The sequence below is a fragment of the Anser anser genome (assembly GCF_964211835.1).
Source record: "Anser anser genome assembly, chromosome: 1".
Lineage (NCBI taxonomy): Eukaryota > Metazoa > Chordata > Aves > Anseriformes > Anatidae > Anser > Anser anser.
In genome coordinates this window covers 61,045,836-61,066,232 of record NC_139720.1, presented here as the reverse complement: position 1 = coordinate 61,066,232, position 20,397 = coordinate 61,045,836, and the positions used below count along the sequence as shown (strand labels likewise).

The 20,397-nt window shown below is 45.9% G+C and overlaps 2 protein-coding genes across 5 annotated transcripts in view; one reads left to right on the top strand and one right to left on the bottom strand.

Moving 5' to 3' along the window:
- Positions 1-11,469, bottom strand: part of ATP6V0A4 (ATPase H+ transporting V0 subunit a4) — a 34,656-nt gene extending 23,187 nt beyond the window's left edge. Inside the window, exons 1-4 of one of the 4 annotated variants that reach the window (XM_083846461.1) lie at positions 11,383-11,469; positions 10,516-10,748; positions 964-1,172; positions 405-483 (exon numbers count right to left, since the gene is read on the bottom strand). In XM_083846461.1, the coding sequence (XP_083702587.1) occupies positions 405-483; positions 964-1,080 (196 nt within the window). In that variant the 5' untranslated portion in view covers positions 1,081-1,172; positions 10,516-10,748; positions 11,383-11,469. Of the gene's footprint in view, positions 1-404; positions 484-963; positions 1,219-2,675; positions 3,866-10,515 lie in introns of those variants that run through there. The other 3 variants (XM_083846460.1, XM_083846459.1, XM_083846458.1) reach the window with 3 other exon arrangements.
- Positions 4,057-12,370, top strand: TMEM213 (transmembrane protein 213). The gene is made up of 3 exons (XM_083846507.1): positions 4,057-8,300; positions 9,995-10,063; positions 11,454-12,370. The coding sequence occupies exons 1-3, from the start codon at positions 8,219-8,221 to the stop codon at positions 11,621-11,623; spliced, it is 321 nt and encodes a 106-aa protein (XP_083702633.1). The 5' UTR covers positions 4,057-8,218; the 3' UTR covers positions 11,624-12,370.
- The last annotated feature ends 8,027 nt before the right edge of the window (positions 12,371-20,397 follow it).

Below are 20,397 nucleotides of genomic sequence, written 5' to 3'. Positions count from 1 at the left end.
AGAGGACACATCTCCACAGGAAACCAAGCTCCGTGAACTTGGCTGCTCATGTTTTAAGGATTTCTCCCCAGGCTGAAGCACTTGGCAACAGAACTGGGGTGAGAGTCAGGCTATCTGGGTTGAGACTCCTGCCCAGCCTCAGATTTATCTTGTGATTTTTTATATGCTAATTATCCTCCTTTCAGTTCAGTTAACCATTTTCAAAGCAGGGGCAACAATTTATTGCCCATATGGGGTGAAGTGTTAATTAGCTGATGCATGCAAAACATTTCCAGGAGCTCGGATGGAAACACCACCATTTTGCCACTAATTCTGTCCCACAGCGTGTGAGCACTTAACAAAGACATAAATCCCACACCGCCAGTCGGTGGAGAGCCAACTGCACTTGACAAGCGTTTACTTACGCAGGATCCTCTCCAAGGATTCGCACCTTCTCACTTCATTCACAAACTTTCTCTGGAAGCTGTTCACATTCGCATTCAGCTAAAAACAGGAGGGAAAACAGGCCTGGGGCTGAAGGTTGAGCACCACCACACTTGTTTTAACATCAGCAGAGAATGAACACCTTTGGTACAGACGGACATCTTACAGACTCCTAATGGCAGGGCAATACCATCCATTTCCTTGTGGACCAGGACATTGTGGCCTTACCAGCCCATTTCCACCCAGCCTTACGTGACAGCAGAAGTCATAGGTGGACTTTCATGGAGCGCCCCCTATTTTCTAGTGGTGGAGAGAATTGTCCCAAGGGCATACAGAGCACTGGGTGGGGACTCAGGTCGGGTCTCGGCATGGCACTTGGCCATATGATCAGTTATGTGGAGGTCCTGTTCTCTCCATGGGCTCTTCAACCACCCTGTAGGGGTGATGTCCATCACCTCCTTCCCAAGTGCTTTGGGGAAGGACAAGCCCACCCTGAGGAACACCTCCAGTGACCCAGCGTCCCCACAAGGCACTACTCACATCTCTGAACTGGACCAGACCCAGCTCCCCGAGCTCAGCCACGCAGCAGTAAGCAGCCTCCACCTGCAGGAAGAGCTGCATCAGGCTCATCTCCTCACTGCGGAAGACCGAGGCCATTTTGGGTGGCCTCCTCCTGCCCGGGTGTCTGCGGGGGCCTCAGCAGCAGCGTGGTCTTCCTCTCCCAGGGAGGTACTGGAAGGTGCTGAGTGCTGCAGGAACATGGGGATCACTGTGAGGGACTCAGTTTCCCTTTGTCTTCCAGAACACAGAGAAGAACACTCATTAATTGCACCTTGCAGTAAGACAGGTAACAGAGGCCAGACAGTTGTTTTTTTTTTTCACTTGCACTGGTAGTATGAACACAGCGTTGCAGAAGCACATTATATGGAAATAGGGAGAAGAGGATTACTTTGTTTAAACTAAAAAAAAACTTTAGTGTTTAAAAAATATTTTTCCCTACAAAGGACTCTTTTCAAAATAGGATAAATGAAATATCATGCATTCCATAAAAGTTCTTTTTGTCCATATGCTTCTCATTGTTTACCTTGGGTAATTTGAACGTACAAATTGCCTGTAGTCATTCTTGCACAAAATTAACTAATTTGCATGCACAAACACAGCAATTATTAGTGCCCAGAGAAAAACATGCAAATAGATTTACTTCTTGTTTCTGTTTCATTTTGAGAATTCAGTAGCAAACCTACATCTTTTAAACAGCAAACAAAAATCCCTATATAACTTCACTTCTATGTGTTGACCAGGATGGGAAGACAAGTATTCTTAACTTGTCTTGCAACCCTTTTTTCTTACAGCTTAATGTGGATTCTAATTATGTATTTTATAATGCATAAAGGACTCCTCTTAAATATGATAGAAACATTTTGCAGGGTATTAAAAGCTGTTTAACAGGAGTACCTTAGTCACTAGTTTGTATTTGCTCAATTGCCCTATTTGTTTTCCTTGTCTTACTCTATTCATTCACTAAATGATTTAAGATACTGAAAACACAGTATATGAAACTAATAGCTTGTTAAAATAAAACTTGTTGTGTGCCAGCTGCAGTGGCTTGAGTAAGGATATAAACATTGATATTGGTTGGACATTTTTCAGCAAAATATATTTTTTGCAGGAAAAAGACCCAAAAGCTGCACCCACACCCACACTACTCATGCAAAAATGTCAAAAATTCCCTAGCTCTGGTTTTCAAAAAGTTTAAAAGATCATCAGAATGTCCCATCTTAACTTCTTTAGACTGAAGAGTGTGAAGAGAATATAATTTAAAGCAGCTTGTACTTTTAAACTCACTGTTTACTTCCATAAAAAATGTTAAAGTCTTAGAATTAAAAGATTAAAAGTTAGATGAAATATCTGGAAATATTTTAGTTAAAATGTTTCAATCCATCCCAATCCTGGCTTCTAACTTTTCCTTAGCAATCAGTCAGTGAGAAACCCCTAAGGCTCACTTTCCTCTTGATTTGGAATGAGAGTGAAGAAAGACAGGTAAGAAGAGAAACCACTTTTCAGTGAGAAAATCTGTTTTCCTTCCCGTGCAGAGGAAGGCAGGGCACGCTCACTCCATCCACCTCCTGTGGATACAGGGGGCTTTCCCAAACAGAGATGCTGTCAGCTCTGCCTCTCTCATCACCCGCCCCACACACACACCATTTTTTTTTTGATTTGGCGAAAGAACAGTTAATTGAACAATCACTCACACTTCCTCTGCTCTCTATTTTCCAGCGGTGTTACGGCATGAAAACGCTCCCTGTTTCGGGCACGGAGCTGCAGGGCTCGCAGGTGCCACACTCCTCTCCTGGAGCCTCAGCCTCCTGCTGGATGGAGGTGGCCAGGCCGGGCTCTGGCACCACTGGGAGCAGAAGACCTTCTCTGCTGAGGTCTGCACCGGTCTGGACCAGAGGAAGGAAACCTTCCCGCCCCAGAGCAACCCCCGGGTGGTCCAGACCCGGTGCCTTCTGGCTGGGTCCCCACCTCCCTGCTGGGTCTGCTGCCAGAGCCAGCCTCGCTGCGGCGGCACGCGGCGTGTTGGGACTAATAGCAGACGGGGCACGCCGGCTCACACCGCCCCGCAGACCCGAAAACAAGCCAGAGCCTTTGAAACCTGCTGCACGCAGGGATCCATAAACCAATAAAAGGTCATTTGCAGCACTGGGTGCAGTGTCAGTCGTCAGGGAGGCGGAAAACTCCTGTGCTGTTTCTTGCTTTCTTTTCCTCACCAGCAGCAGTGCAGCAAAGGAGAGGGAAACAAGGGGAGGTTAATGATTTTACTCCAGCCAAGGGACTGCCGGAGCTGCATGGCAAAGAGGAGGCTCGGGGGCGTGGGGCTCTGCCAGGAGAGCTGCGTTAGCTCGGGGCAGTGCGGTGAGCAGGAACCCGATTCTCGCTGCTTGAAATAACCTGATGGGGAAAGGTGGCTTTGTGGCTCTTTGCGCACTCCAGCTGCTAAAGTGAGGGCTCCAGAGAGAAATGCTGCCCCTTCTAAAACCAGTGGCAGAGCTCACACTGAGGTAGGAGGAGACAGGTTTTGTCCCATTAAATAAGGGCGATTGGGTCACTACTAAGTGTAATAGGGTCACTACTAAGTCCTAGCTCAGAAGAAGAGCTAATTAAAATGCATGGTTACAAGTAAATTGCAAAGTGTCCCCTAAAGAAATGCTTTCTCAGAGCCAGGCTTTTGTAGGTGCCCAGCAGCCCTGACCTGACAAGGGTACAGCTTGTCCAAGGGAACAATACCAAAGGCCTGTAACAATAGCGAGTTTTCTAGCACAGAGGTTTTCCATTCAAAAACAACTAGGAGTGGCCCAGCTCACTAAGTCAGCTACTGTGAGCGGGCTCCTGCTGCTTTCTGAAATCTGTCTGCCTCAAGCTGCATGACCCAAAATGAACTGTATATATGGTATAGAAAAACATAAGGCAACTCTGGTGGGAGGGCCTAAAACTTCCATTTTGCTCAGCTGCTGGTGGTGCTGGGAGCGGGGCTGTGGCGCTGAGCCAGGCCTGGTGCTCCCTGGCCTCGCAGTTGCACCATACTCCTGTTGTCGGTGCACTCAGCTTTTCTCATGGATGCTACCAGTGGAAGAGATTAAAGGCAGGTGAAACTTAGCACCTTCTGCTGGGAAAGTGGGACTTCCCCCAGCAAGGCAGAAGCAAAGCTGTTGCTGTCAGCCACCCATCACATGCAAAAGTACCACATCCACCATGCAGGGCTGAGGAGAAGCTGGTGTGGGAAAGGGCACTGCCCAGTAGCCCACACTGTAATGCTAACTAACAGGATTCACCATTCAGCTCCTGACTGAGTTGTATTGACACAATAAAATAAAACAGCTTCTCAGGCTGTTCCTTGTCTCTGAAACTGCAGCATGTTCTTCCCCCAGCACCACTGTCATGCTCATTTAATGCATCAGACTCGCTTCTGCTCTGCGTGGCAGTCAGCCTGTTCTGCTTTTACCCAGTACCACAGTTATGCATGGTGATCCCCTGAGAGCTGTTGGGGTGAGGGAACAGGAGGGCCCCCCACGCACACTTCTTCACCTGAGCAAGCCTTGCTGCGCCAGTCGCTCAGTCCAGCTAGCCGAGGAGCGAGAGAACACGGAGTGCAGGAATAAAGCCCTCTCCCGTGCCCTTGTGTCCCTCTTTGCACACAGAGGACAGCAGCAGAAAGTATCTCCTATTTCATGCCTTTGGCATGGATAAGCATGAACATTATTTCATAATAACCGTATTATTACAGATCAGAATATCACTGCTGATGGCAGGCACTATAGCTAGTGCCATTCAGAGGAGCAGGAGCCAGGGAGGGCTCCCGCCCCATCAGCAGGCTCATTGTCCTGGGAGGGGGTCCAGAGGGACAGCGTTGGGGCACGGTGGTGCCACAAACCTAACTTTTGTCTAATTGTAACCTCAGCTGGGGCTGGTAAGGACAAAGGGCACGGTTGTGGCATTTTTTGGAGCGCTCAGGCTGCTTTCCTCTGTGCATACAGAAAGCAGATCCCTTTCCCCTTCTTTTTAAATAATAAAACCTGGGTGGTTTGGATTTTTTTCTCCCGTTCACCCAGTTCTATTATTCAAATCCCCTCTTTACAGGTATTTTTAGCTTAGGCGGCCATCTTTCCTGTCAATGAAGATGCTAACCAAAAGAGCCCCCTCCCTGACGGCCAAATAATTGGCATTGGGTCCATCTGCCTAAAGTTACCAGCTTTTTAAAGCCATGTTTTGAAGGTAGATCTCACCAGTAGGTCAGACCACTTAGCCTACTCTTTGGCTTCTAGTACCACGATCCCTTCTGTAAGCTGAGCAGAGCCCTTGTGTATTATCAGCTGGGAATTGTCAACCAGTCATAGACTCTGCTCTATTAATATGCAAAGCTAAGGGAGATCCCAAACAGACAACTGCAGGGATGTCACAATTGTCAGCAGCCTAGCGAAGTTTCATGCAGCTGTATGTGTCGCTGGGATCAGCATCTCAGTAAACACTCCATGCTCAGCTCCACCACACAGGAGGTTTTGGCTGGCCACACTAGGTGTTAATGCGTGAGCTTTCACCCAAGCTACGCCCTGTTGCAGCAGCTGAGCAGGGTAGCGCCCCAGGTACACAGAAATCAGGGTAGGGTGTAGTTAAACTCGCCTCAAATAAAAAAGCAAGGTTGTGTGCTTTGCCCTGAGCTAAATACAGTGCTACCACTCAGTTACCATTGTGCTGGTCACTGCAGGGATGCAACAGGGTTGGAGCAGCCATCAGATTCCACTTAGAACACAAAACATAAACATGTTGCACATGTAAACAGAAAATATATATATGTATATATAGACAGAATGAGAATGCGTGTGTACAATAAAAGGTAATAATTCCCTGAGAGCCACACCTGGTAGTGGTGTGTCAAGGGTATTACCTTGTCCAGTAGAGAAGTTTAATGCTGAAGCTCTCCCTGTGGCACAAAACACACAATCAGTAAGTATTGCCTCCTTAATAATTATCAGGAAAAGCTGACCAGCAGCCCTAAACACTGGAGGAGTCTCTAAGGATGGACATGGGGAAGGACACGGTTTTAGGGTAAACTGAGGCATGCCTTGAGAACTGCATGGACAGGAGAGCACAAGCTAAAAGAGACCCCTGCCTCTGCTGGTGCTGTGGCCGTGTCACGCAGCAAGGCATCCTCACACAGACTGGATTTGGTACAATGCGTAGGGACCAAGCTAGGGACAGCTTGGAGAGAGAGTCTTATCGCTCCGCAGACAGTCACAGCACTGAAATATGAATGCATTACAAATAAGAAATGAAACAAATCCAAATCTGTGTCAGGAGATGATTTTCTAGGGCTCCCATTGTGCCCAAACTTATTGAGCAAAGCCTTCATTTCCAGTTCTATCCAAAAATCACCGAAGCCAAACAAAGCCGTTCACTGCTTCAGGAGACTTTGGAGCAGCTCCTTCTGTGTTACAGAGGGAAAAATTGTTGTAAAAGAAAATAAATACTTTATGTTAATTATGCAAAGCACTTTCAGCAAGCCTCAAAATAGGCAGGTTCACCTGCAAGCTGACAGAGTATTTAGGAAATTGTTAAAATTCAGAAGATATTTCATTCATTCACATAACAGCAGGGCAGTTTCATCTTCTTTCATTTTCCCTCAAACATGTTGCGCTGCACAGAACACTTTTGTACTCATTATTTCTGCAAAATTAAATGCCAGATCAGCTTTCAGCAGGAGGCATGGTTGAGAAATTTGGGAAGGACAGGTGAAGCTGGAAGCGAGCAGAGCACCGTTCCTACCCAGAGTAAAAGAGTTGAGTCTTAGTTTAGTTTTGATGCAACAGAGCACTCAGATAAAAGCATGAATTAAAGAAAATTAGCACAAAAGGACTTAGACACTGAAATCAAGTAGATATGAAGGTTGTCCTATGGGCTACCTCCAAGCAACCCTGAGCAGTAAAAGTGTGCTCACAGCACCTCTCCTGCCATGTACGGGCCTATCCAGGCCAAGAGCCACCCTGGCTTGGGTCACGCACCCAGGCAGCTGCCAGCCGAGCGGGACACGCCGTCGGGCACTCCTGGGGTGTCAGCCGAAGGACAGGGCCACACACACCTGCAGAGGTGGGAGGCAGCTGCCATAGACCGGCTGGCGGCAGCCCTGACTCCTCCAGCCCCGGTGATGTGTTGACACCAAAACAGGGAGGCAAGGACGGCAAGCGTGTCCTTTTCGGCTGACCTGCCCTCCTCTGCAGCTTGTGGAGGTCTTTTTCCCGGGGAGCCCCGTGTTGCCTGCATCCTACAGTGCCTACGTGCAAATACCTGGAAGGCAGCAGAGCACCTTCAGGGCATGGAGGGGACAGCAAGGGGAACACCGGTCAGGGCTGAAACTTGATATATTTTGCTCCTGAGCTTTTTCTTAAACAAAGGGAAAACAAATGTATCTCAGTTTTTTATTATTATTGTTTTTATTGGCATCCCATTGCATGCCATTTACCTATGGGAAGTCTGTCATGCCACTGCCTGCTGACTTTAGCAGTATGGATGGAAGAAGAGAAAACTTTTAGATACTGCCCATCCTACTAGGACTGCTGCCACAGGTGCCTTCTCCCCCACCTCCCATGGGAGAGCTGGCCATCCCAGGCAGACCCCAGATAGCTTTATTTTCACATCAGCACCCAGAACTATTTTTGGCCACCACTGAAGAGCACCAACAACCTGTTTTCCCCACAGAGTCTACCTCTGCCAGAGGCTTTCTTCCTGACTTAATGCCTGAAGCTTTCTTCAGGAAGGACATTGTGATGGGTCACAGATAGGGGCATGCAGCGCCAACAGCCTGTGGAACTGCGGCGATGTGTGGTGCTCATCAGACCAAGACACCACCAGAAGCACTTCAACAGCTCTTTTTGCCCATCTTTGCAGGATCAAGCAGAGACTCAGGCGACAGAAGCTGCCTGGGGACCCCGCTGGCTCCAGAGGCCTTTCCTCCCTCAGGCTGCAGCAGGCCCTGGGAAGAAACCTCCAGGTTTGACCTTCAGGGGCCCTCCCCCTGCTGCCTCAGCGCTCGTACCCACCTCCTGCTGGGGCTGGTTTGGTCAGAGCCCTTCTCCTTCCTCGCCCTGTTGTGGTGGTTCAAGGTGTCCTGGCAGCAGGAAGCTCCTTTGCTCCACCCTCTGCCCTGCACACCGGCCGTCTGAGTTTGTCGAGGATTTTGCAGAACCAGAGCTGCCAGGAACAGCAAACTGACCTGTGCTCGGGTGGGAGCTGCACCCCTGGCATGAAGCTCTTCTCCTGCGAGCCCTGGGCAGCCCTCGCCGTGCTCTTCTTCACTGCCATGCTCCAGCGTTCCTGCTCAGCAGGTAGGGCTCTTCTCTTACGCTCCAGCTTCTGTACCCTGCCTTTCCGCCCACTCCTCTCTAAAAGTATTGCCCACTGACGGTGATTTGTTCTTTAAAAACTAGGAGGGCTCCCTTGTCTTACCCAAAAAATGTACAGAGCTGGAATTGATTAATGCTAACAAGAATTACGCAATATGATTGATCACAGCATCTTTCTGAAGAGAAGTGCTTTTGCCAGCTATTTACAAATCCACCCTAAATGTGAGTGAGCTGCAGGCTGCTCTCCTGAATGGCAGAGACAGGGGCCACGGTTTCTTGGCCTTCAATTACTTGCTGAGGCAAGAGACCATTTGAAAAGGCTCACTGTAGCCGGGTTTAGCTCTTACTAGGTGCTTTTTGCAGGAAATCTGGCTTTGCTGTCCCCGTAATTGGAGTGGCTGCCTAAAACCCAGGTGTAAATGAGACCTGTGAGCAGCTCTTGTCCCATCAGAATATCGCCTGCATTTGTGTATCAGCACTAGCTGAGACCTGACAGATGGGTTAGCTTTGACAGCCCGTCCGCAGGCTGCGAAGCCTATAAGCATGAACCAATGCTCTGTGCTCTGCAGCACTTTTTTCCACAGGTCATGCACAGGTTTTAATTATTCTTTTCAGTGCTTCCATGAGGTACATATTAACCCAGAAAAGAAATTATGGGCTTGGCCAAGGTCATTCAGCAAGTCCTAGCAGAGGTAGGGAGAAGAATGAGGAGCACTCAGACCCTGCGCTGGAGAAGGCTGCTTGGGGACCTGCTCCCAGGCTGGCAGCAGGCACAAGGAAAGCTCTCACCTTGCTGGTGGCCATTCAGCTCAAAACAAAAAGCAGAACAGTAGGTGACCCCAAGGGGGCACCTCCTGCAGGACAGCCTCGGTTTATTTACTGTTACTTGGAAAATGCCAAACTCAAAACAAAGGTTTGGTCAAAGGTCTTGTTCTGTTTTGTTTTCCTGAGCTGAAGTTCAACCTGAACCATTATTTTGGAGTCTTCAGTGATATCAAGCTGGATCTGAATTCCTCTATCATATTCCAAGTTATTAGCTCAGAGATGGTTTGACTGGAAATGGCTCTCTCAACCTCTGCTTGGTCTCTGGACCAACAGCTTGTTGGGATCCTTCTGCCTGCACGCAGCAGCAACCCTTACTATAGTTGTAAGGCTGTGTTTTTCCTACATCTCAGAGGGCCATTGCAGACATTTCACCTGTTTGAACTCAAACTGGACTGCCTACGGTGGTACAGGAGGAGATATTTTCTTGACTCCCTTTCTTCTGCAGCAGGGGACAGGCTAGTGCTAGCACAGGGACCACAGCAGCCCATGCTTCTCCCACACAGGCATCCCTCAGCCACCCCATCCTGCAGCACTCCAAGGTGCACGCTGTGGCTGGGGGAAAATGGGATATTAGAAGGTCTGAGGAGGCTTTGGGGAAAATGGATATTAGAAGTCTAAGGAGGCTTTGGCTGTGACACCACATACAGATCTGGAGGGCTGGAGAGCAGCTGCAGTGCTGTGCTAGAGTGCAAGTATGCTCTGATTCTAGGTAGGGAACAGGATAAAGAGGCAAAACCTTCTTCACTGAAGCCAGTATCCCTCTCCTTCCCTTACCTATATTTTTATGTTGTATTTTCCAACCTGAGCTGGTTAATGTGCTCATCTTTTCTCCTGTGCTTTCCTTCTGGCAGCAGCTGAGGGAGCCTCCAACGTTTCAACAAGCACCATGCCCACAACCGAGTACGAACCACCATGTCTTAGTAAGTCTTTCTTTGTAAATCATGACTACCACGATAAAGCCAGGTAATGAGACTATGCATGTCTCTGGAGAGGCTATCCTGGAAAATGATTTATTTGTTTTCATTCGCTGTTATCGACGCAACAGTTGCAGGTGAAACTCTAGGAGGCATTTCTAAGCCTCCTCTGTTGGCATGCCCCGTATATCCCACGTACATTCAGGTAGACTTTCAGCTTGGAACAGCTTGGTCCATGGCTGGTTCAGTTTGTGAGCCCTGGAACTCCTGCCAGACCAGCTGCCTGTGGGCACAATGTGGACTCCCAGGAGCACCTATCTCCCCCATCCTATTGAGTCTTCCCCAAACAGCCACCCTCAGGCAACCCGAGATCCCACCAGTCCTCCCAGAGTGATCCCTCCGCCCCAAACATCAAACAGCCCCAAAGTCCTGCACTTTCTGCATTGCAGTACACGTACCAGTAGAGGTGTGCTACCTCAAAGGATGACAAAGGTATAGGACAAGGTGGTTCTGGCTGCTTCAGCCTTCATGGGCACCAAGGTTTCATGCTCAGCTTCCCTTCCAGCCCAAGGAATTGAGATGCTTCAGTTCTCCATGCTCCCTTTGATACTTCCACCTCACCACCCAGGATGCAGACACAGAGCTGGGTATCTTCACTGTACCCATCTGATGGAGAAAGCGTGGCAGACACCTTTAAATAACAGCATGAATACAACAACTTATGATAGGTTCCTCAAGTGGCTTTAGGAAATTGAACTGCTTTAAACAACCAAACAGAAAAAAAGATGCAAAAGGTGCAAGAGAAAATGCACGGAAATGTTAAAAACTTGTTATATTTTTAGATATATGAAATAGGGATGTCCCAGTGGTGGTAAGTGTAGAAACTGCAGAACACAGGGAAGTCGCATTTAACAGCCCAGCCAGTGAGTCTATTACCAACTAATTCTATTATTATTTAGGTATTGAGTACTTAAAATATTGGAAATCCTGCTGGCAGTGTCTTTGCTAGAGATCCCCTTACTCCGTTGCATGAAGTTTTCTCTATACCATGTTTATTTCTAATTGTAACTAGCTACTTCTATCATACTCCATTCCTAAAACTGACCAAGCAGATGCTATTTAGGTGTCTTGAAAGTCTTCGGTAACAGTGGGCACAGTGGTAAGAGTACCAGCTCAGATGATTGGCCAACGGGGATGACCAAGTCTTGAAGACGTATAGATGAAAGTGAATACTGCCGTCCTCCAGGTCAAGACAAAGCTTAGGGGGCAGATGCCCAAAGTCAGAGTGACAAAATGCAGGGCAGATCTTGAAGTCACCATCTCACCTGCCTTCTAGAAAGGAAAACCTGCTACGTATTTAGGCTCCTATCAGCTCTCTTCATTTCTTCCCCCCCAGACGTGGACTTCTGCACACGAGCGGCCATGTGCTGCCCATCAGGCATGGATGATTATGGATGGATTGCGGCGGCCGTCGGCTGGAGCCTCTGGTTTCTCACTCTCATCCTGCTCTGTGTGGAAAAGGTCATGAAACTCCGGCCGGACGAACCCAAATATTTGGTAGCCTGAAGCAGGGCAAGCCAGTGAGCAGCAGTCAGGTGCAGACAGACTGACAAAGCATTCCAACCATTTCCTAAGGAACAGAAAAGAAAGGGACTGTACCTTCAGCTATAAAAGGCCAGATCTAAGCAGGCACCTGCTGAGGCTTCATCCTCCCAAGCAAGTCTAAACCACCAGCTCAGGTGTGCAGTGGGCTCCATCCAGTCCCTGCAAGCCACCAGGGACATGCTACTACATACGGAAAACCTTTTCCCCAAGCCCTTTCCAGCCTGCAATAAGACACAGAAGGACACGTTACCAGGCTATAGCTCCATGCCTTCAGACAACCCAGTACAGAGCCTCTGAATTTGAAATAGAAGTGAGCTAACAAAGCTAGTCCTTGGAGGAGCAACGTTACCAGCTCCAGTCCTGAACTACGGGCCAGCCTACATCAGTAAAGAGATGCAACTCATTGATTATACTGAGTAACTTTCATTTGCTAAACCACAGTGTTTACTGACAACAAGGAAAACTCTGTTATGGAAATTTAAGGCTTATTTGGGCTGATTTGAAATTAGAACTCGTTATTCCAGCGCAATTTATATGTGAACTGTTTTGTGGGAGGTTAACATTGGTTGCATTTATTCAGCTTGCACCTGCCTGTGTAATTAAGCCACACTGCACCATGGCAGGTTGGTTTAAGCCAGCATATCCAAGTCAAGCACAAAACTGCTCCTATTTATATAACATGATAATAAACACTCTTCTTGATGGAAAGATTCTCACTGACTGGTTTAATCCTAGTTTATGTTGAAAAGCTTGTATCAGCAAGGAATTATCCCACCCAAATTGTTAGAAACATGATTCTAAGGAGAAATATTCATGCAGCAGGGTTTGCCTCACTGCAGTCAAATCTTGTTTGGGGCAGTAGCACCAAATCCATTATTAAAACAATAAATCAACGTTAAACTCACCTAGACATATACAGGATTAGCAAACCTCCTAGAGACCAGCTGAAACGAAACACAAAAAGTTATCCTTTAACCAAAGAAAACCTATCAGAGATTTCTATCTATTAAATATCATTAAAGCCTCACCTCATCTGTTAGAAAAGATACAAATCAGCTTAAGACTCCTCAAATTAATCCTCACACAACTAGGCACTTCAATCAGGACAGTCCTGTGCCAGTTTGAACTGACACGTGGTTACCCCTCATCAGCTATCCACAGGAATGGGCACCAGTTAGGCACTGAGAAAAAGACATCCTTCCCTACCATCAGTGTCACTTAACAGAAAAAGTCTTCTGGTGGGAAATGCTGAGCTGGCATGCTAGCTTCAGGAAAAAGTCCCGAAAGGGAAGGGCTTAATTCCTTTGTGGCATTTGTAGTGTTTTTTTTTTTTTTTTTTTCCCTTCCTTTTTTTTTCTCCCATATGCACTATAGTACTATTAGTAAATAATCACAAAACATTGTTTAATTAAGAAAAAGCTTCAGCATTTCAACGTACAATTAAAACAAATGTAACAATCACAAGACAAATGTCGGTGTTGGACCAGCCAACTGCTTCTTTCCACCAAAAATGCTTGTGTATGCACAAACTTACAGAAACAAAGGATTCTATACTTTATTGTTGGCAGTGATTGAAAGTGCAGTGAGTCGATGGTTAATCACTCCAATCATTGATGGACAAAAAATTTTGTAACTACATATATCATCTTTTGCTTGATTGATTAGTTTTCATAGTGGAAAATGTGCACTGGTCTGAATGCAATACGATAGATACTGTGAAAAACTCTCCACATACTGCCTTAGTGCCTACCTTCCGCAGAACTCTTCCTAGCATTCTCCAGTTTTATGGAAATTGTTCTCTTGCTCAGGAACACAGAAGTGCCTGCTGGAAATGGCCTTAGTTTTGATTTTTGAAGGGTTATGTTTTATGGCTTTTGCATTTCCTTGGCTAAGGGTATGAGCACATGAATGCAGTCTGTCACGGGTGTGAATCCACTTCAGTCTAAAGAGTTGTGAGCACATGATGCAAGCTCTAGATGTCCTATAGCTCAGCACAGCACCTGCAAACCTATTCCATAATAATTTGGAGGGCTTCCTAAAGCCTGTCTTTAGGAGCACAGCTTGTTTTTCATATTCTCCAAAATAGTCTGCTTGTGTGCAGCTACATTCAAAGAATGTAGATGATTTAAATCTCAAGTTTTTCTTGTCACAGCTTTTGCATGCACAGTGCAAAAGGAGGAGACATTCTCTAATGGTCTTATCAGTGTTTCAGGGGCTTTTCAATAATAATAGGAAGCACAGAATAAAAAAATTGTATCCAACAGACATGAGAAACCGATAAAAAGGCAAATAAAAAAAATACTGCATATAACTGGATTATCCATACCCAATATACGATAATCTAAAAATTATCCATGGTCCACTATTACATTTCCTGGAATATTTTTAGCTGAGGAACTCACACAGCAGCACAGCTTGTGGGTTATAACCTCTATTTTAAGATCAGTCAGATCACAGTAGAAGGTTGTGGTCTGGTTTTGATGCACAAGTTAAAAGTGACTCTACAGTACAATGCCTTAGAAATGTGGTACATGAGCCATGCCATAGACTGTTCTTGGTGTAATCATTGCATGTTTTCTCATTCCTAATAGTATCATCGCCACTTATTATTATACATCTAATAGTATGATTGGTATAGTAGTATTATTACCCTCAACTAGCGCAATGCTGCCCAAGCCCTGTTGACTTTAAGGGACCTACACTAACAAGCATACATCCAGCACATGCTTTGTTTTATTCAGGAAGCCTACCATTTTTATTCCCATGGGAAAACCTGGGAACAAAACATAACTTAGGATTTATCCACGTACAGGCATCATTTCACCTGAGTTAAACCTTGATACCCCTTCAGCATGCCACACGCTATGCCATGCTGTGGCACTGAGCTGGTTTAGGCTCTCAAGCATCTCAAAGCATGTAAAAAATAAGGCAATGTCTCATATTACCCTAAGCTTTCCATTAACCTCTAGAACGATGACAGAAATATTAATGCTCCAGTCGTTTACAGTACATTGATCAGTTAAATCATAGAATATCCCGAGTTGGAAGGGACCCATAAGGATCATCGAGTCCAACTCCTGACACCGCACAGGTCTGCCCAAAAGTTCAGACCATGTGACTAAGTGCACAGTCCAATCTCTTCTTAAATTCAGACAGGCTTGGTGCAGTGACCACTTCCCTGGGGAGCCTGTTCCAGTGTGCAACCACCCTCTCGGTGAAGAACCTCTTCCTGATGTCCAGCCTAAACTTCCCCTGCCTCAGCTTAACCCCGTTCCCGCGGGTCCTGTCACTGGTTATAACGGAGAATAGGTCACCTGCCTCTCCACTCCCCCTCGCGAGGAAGTTGTAGACTGTGATGAGGTCCCCTCTCAGCCTCCTCTTCTCCAGGCTGAACAGGCCCAGTGACCTCAGCCGCTCCTCATATGTCTTCCCCTCTAGGCCCTTCACCATCTTCGTCGCCCTCCCCTGGACACTCTCCAACAGTTTAATGTCCTTTCTGTACTGTGGTGCCCAGAACTGCACACAGTACTCGAGGTGAGGCCGCACCAGCGCAAAGTAGAGCGGGACAATCACTCCCCTCGACTGACTAGCAATGCCGTGCTTGATGCACCCCAGGATACGGTTGGCCCTCCTGGCTGCCAGGGCACACTGCTGGCTCATATTCAACTTGCTGTCAACCACAACCCCCAGATCCCTCTCTGCGGGGCTGCTCTCCAGCATCTCATCACCCAGTCTGTACATATAGCCAGGGTTGCCCTGTCCCAAGTGCAGGATCCGGCACTTGCTTTTGTTAAACTTCATGTGGTTGGTGATCGCCCAGCTCTCAAATCTGTCCAGATCTCTCTGGAAGGCCTTCCCACCCTCATCTGAGTCCACAACTCCTCCAAGTTTGGTGTCGTTGGCAAATTTGCTCAAAACACCTTCTAGTCCTACATCCAAATCATTTATAAAAACATTGAAGAGGACTGGCCCTAAAATGGAGCCTTGAGGGACCCCACTAGTGACCATCTGCCAGCTGGATGTGGACCCATTTACCACAACCCTTTGAGCCCTGCCCGTCAGCCAATTGCTCACCCATCGTATGATGTTTTTGTTTAGCTGTATGCTGGACATTTTGTCCGGTAGGATCCTATGGGAAACCGTGTCAAAAGCTTTGCTGAAGTCCAAAAAGATCACATCAGCTGGTTTTCCTTGATCGACTAGATGGGTGATCTTATCATAAAAGGAAATCAAGTTAGTCAAATAGGACCTACCCCTCATGAACCCATGTTGGCTGGGACCAATGACTGCATTGTCCCCCAGCTGCGCTTCAATAACTTCAAGGATCATCCTCTCCATAATTTTACCAGGCACTGACGTGAGACTGACGGGCCTGTAATTGCTATGGTCTTCTTTCTTACCCTTCTTGAAAATTGGCACAACATTTGCCAGCTTCCAGTCCAATGGGACCTCTCCAGATTCCCAAGATCATTGAAAAATAATTGAGAGAGGTCCCGCGATGACGTCAGCCAGCTCTTTAAGCACCCTGGGATGAATCCCATCCGGACTCATGGACTTGTATGGATCCAGGTGGAGCAGCAAATCCCGCACACGTTCAGGATCGGTTGGGAGTTTGTCATTCCCACCGTCATTGTCCTCCAGCTCAGGGCACCCTGGGTCCCGAAGCCCATCATCAGTGTTTAAGACAGAGGCGAAGAAGGCGTTAAATGTCTCTGCTTTGCCTATGCCATTGTCTGTGAGGAGACCCTCCCCATCTAGTAGCAGACCTATGTTTTCTTTGGTTCTCCTTTTTCTGTTCATGTATCTAAAAACAACTATTTTATTGTCTCCCACAGACATGGCCATCTTCAACTCTAGTTGGGCTTTGACCACACAAATTTTCTCCCTACAAACACGAACAGCATCCCTGTATTCCTTCCTCGTCGCCTGACCCTCCTTCCAGCAGCCGTACACTTTCTTTTTTTGCCTAAGCTCCAGTAGAAGATCCCTGGTCAGCCAGGCCGGCCTTCTGCCCCGCTTGTCTGACTTCCAATATTTTGGAATCGCCTGATCCTGTGCTGTTAGGAGGCAGTGCTTAAAGATTGACCAGCACTGATGGACGCCAATGCCTTCAAAAGCAGTTTCCCAGGGGACCTTGCTAACTAGTTCCCTGAGCAGGCTGAAGTCTGCTTTCCCCATATCCAGGGCTGAAGTTTTGGTGACAGTTTTCCTTCTGTCACCATAAATTCTAAACTCAACCACTTAATGGTCACTATGACTGAGATGGCCGCCAGTTGCCACGTCCCCCACAAGACCCTAGGAGGGCACCTTTCCTAGTTGGATCTCTTAGCACCTGCACCAAGAAGTTATCATCTAGGTGCTTTATGAACCTCCTGGACTTGCTCATGTCAGCTGTGTGGTGATCCCAGTTGACGTTTGGCAAGTTCCTCAATGCTGTGTTCTTGCACCAAAAAGTTCCTTGCTGGAAGAAGGTGGAAAATAAATGATTCTAGCTCATATGATTTAGTATAAACATGGCAAAATTGGTTGAAATCTGGATGGCTGAATGAAAATAAGTGTCACTGAAACACACTCTTGAGTCCTAACTTTGCTGATCAAGCCAGAACCATTCTTCATATTATCTGGACAAAGTTTCTGAATTTCAGGCAAAGAAAGTATTCAGTGCCTAGTACAGGAGACACCCAGATTGGCACCTGGGAAAGCTGCTGGTCTACAGGTATCTTGATAGACAAACAGAGCAATAGGGAACGCGTAACCAATCAGCACTTCTAATACCGAATACTGACTCCAGGGTAGCTACTTTAATTTGCCTGGAAATAATATCAAATCACATCTGACCAGGAATTTTTTAAAATTCTTAATTCAAAGACTAAATTGATTGGTACCCGATGCACAAATCTTTTTAGATACCATTGTTCTGGTAATAACTCACGTTACTCACTGCCTCTATCCTTGGGGTTTTAGTGAATGAACTACATATTAAGCAATTGCACTTTACAATGATTACACTTTGCAAAATCACCAGAGGGATGAAAACTGACAAGCATCAGAGCTTCCTGCTCACATGAAACACATAGAGAGAAGACAGAGGTTAGATGAAAATGTGCTAAGAAAATGTGCTCTGTAGTAGGAATTGGTAGTTCTGATAAAGACATTACAAAAACTAGGATTTCAGAAAACTATTGTAATTGATTACAGGCAAGGAATTAAATCTAGGCAATCCTGGGAAGCAGTCACCTTCTCATCCTTATGCTCCAGATCCCACTTACTTTGTGGTATCAGTAGTATCAGACTCTCCTGAGGAATTCAAACCCAGCTGCAGATTTTTGTCCCGGAATCAAATATGCACTTTTCAAAGAGTTTATTTCTAAATCCTATTTTGTAATAAAATTTCCAGAAATAAGCTCAGGGTAAACAATGCAGTTTTGTCTCCCAAGTCTGCAAACGGCTAGGGAAAAAAACACAGCTCTAAGACACACGTAGACTTTTCCTGTCCACTTTGAAGGTAGGAAATCTAGAGACACGTTCAGTTAACCGCTTTGCTCACCCACCAGAAATAATCACCTGAGGGTCCCTTTGTCTTGCTGACATAAAACTCTCCAAGAAAAAACCCCAAACAAAGACTCTGCATTCATAAACGAACGTCTCCAGTCTCAGAGATCAGTAAAGGAAGCTCTGTTCCAACCCTCACCTTTTTATAGTGTCCTTAACTACAAAGGACAGATAGTTTCATGCAATAATACCTTTCAATGACTTTTTCAACTTTTCCCCTTTGATTACAGTCACTCCTGTTCCATCCCTTTTCTCTCCCATTGAGCTCATTTTCCATCAATTTCACATATTCACTACTTTTGTGAAAGTTGCGCGCTGATCTAAATACAGCGTTTCACCCTGCAACTATTTATGTGAGTGAATTTAAGACAATCACATAGAAGACACTCTTCTAACCCTCGAGTCCTAGTTAAACTTACTGCTGCCTCTCTGCTGTTTGGTGGCTCATCTTTCAAACTATTTACCCATTTCAGCTTTATTATTTGCCATTTACTCAATATGCTAGGTTTCTTCTCTTCATTCCCCGCCCATAGCTGCACCCGCTGCTGGTTGCAACAACCAAGAAGGTCCTGCCTTGTCCCCTTGTCCTTTCCTTCTCTTCCCTTTCCAGGGGAAACAGCATTTTAAATCAAAACACTTCCCAACTGATGATGGTTCTGTAAGATCTCTTTGCTGATGACTTCTCTTCACCAAGGTTTTTTTGTTGGTGGTGGTTTTGTTTTGTTTATTTTTTTAATTATTATTAATACACTTTTGTATCAGTGGCTTTTCCAATTTCTTTGTCCTCGATCACAAAACAAGTGGTACCAACATACAGAATTGAGGTTGGTGAGTCACAGGGAGAGCCTTCCCTAGTTTGTAGTTTCAGGTCACATCATTAAACACACAGCCAAATTCTACTTCATTTCCAATGTGACTTTCTGGAGCAGAAGCTAGAGTACCTCTTCAGGTCCTTTACAGCTCCATCTGCTTTGTCTGAATGGGGAAAAAGTAGGGAGATAGCTACAAAATTTCTTTGCTAGGCTGGTTCCATATCATATATTTAAACCACATCAGTCCAACAGCATCCATTCTGATGTGGCAACCCTCTGGGCTCAAACATATGAAGACGTCACCAGACATCAGCTGAGCTGTGTGTTCTCATACCACTGCTGTGTGATAACATTTGGTGAAACATTTATCCTTAAATAAAGATGTCTAAATAATGCTCATTGTCACTTGTGTTAAATGCTTCTTCAGCCCTCAGCTGCAGGACAGTACTCCTTGCTCCCAGGCAGAAATGTGAGTATTGTAAGCAATGTCATGTCAGTGATGTTATTTTCTGGAAGTGACAACCAACTTCTCTCAACTCCTTTGCAGTCCTACCATGCGCTCTGCAAAAGCAAGAATGGTTTCCAGCGTCCTAGCAATTTTTCTTCAACATTGCAGTGGAGAATAGCAGGATATAGCAATACTGTAAATACTTGGCTGCACATCTGGAAATTCTCTAAATGGGAAATTCCTTACCTTTAATCTTGAATTTCTGAAGTGTTCTTGTTTAAAGCAGCCATCATCAAGCTCAGAAAAACTGTCACGAGGATCAAAATCATCAATGGAAATGCTAGGTAACAAGGGTTCCATGCAAAATGCAAGGTGACTTACCTGAAACCATTTTATTCAGGGTTGCAAGGACTATCAAATCCTGTAATCAGTTCCTGAGTTCGTGTATGCCCAAGTCACCTGTACTGCACAGGATTTGAACAATTTCATGTTTGGCAACTATGCTGAAGTACTACCAACAGCTGCTAAGTCCCAAACCTGTCTCCTCTTTCCTTAACTCCAAGGGTAAAAGCTTCCTGATTTTTATTATTGTGGTAATGTTTTTTAATTCCTGTTATTTTAGTCAAGCTTTTCAGATCTGCCTTTCAGGACCAGAAGAGCCTGGTGCATTGCCAAATATAACACCGCATCAATTTTTCCTTGAATGTGAAGAGGTTTTTCCTAAAACAGAAAGCAATATCCAGCTACTGCTTTTAAATCATGCACAGCACTAAAACACTCAAACTGGATGAGAAAACCAACTTCCAAAAAGGCCTGAGCTGAAAATCTTGGAGAAGCATTCATGGAAACATGACAGAGTTCTTAAGTGCATACATTAGAATATAAATGAAAATGCAAAACTGTAATTTTCATGGTTCAGTCTC

What these genes read in the sequence shown, in the direction of transcription:
- TMEM213 (XM_083846507.1), top strand. Translation starts at nt 8,219, where the DNA reads ATGAAGCTCTTCTCCTGCGAGCCCTGGGCAGCCCTCGCCGTGCTCTTC. An exon ending in CCAGCGTTCCTGCTCAGCAG is followed by an intron (nt 8,301 to 9,994) that starts GTAGGGCTCTTC and finishes TCCTTCTGGCAG; the next exon opens with CAGCTGAGGGAGCCTCCAAC. An exon ending in GTACGAACCACCATGTCTTA is followed by an intron (nt 10,064 to 11,453) that starts GTAAGTCTTTCT and finishes CTTCCCCCCCAG; the next exon opens with ACGTGGACTTCTGCACACGA.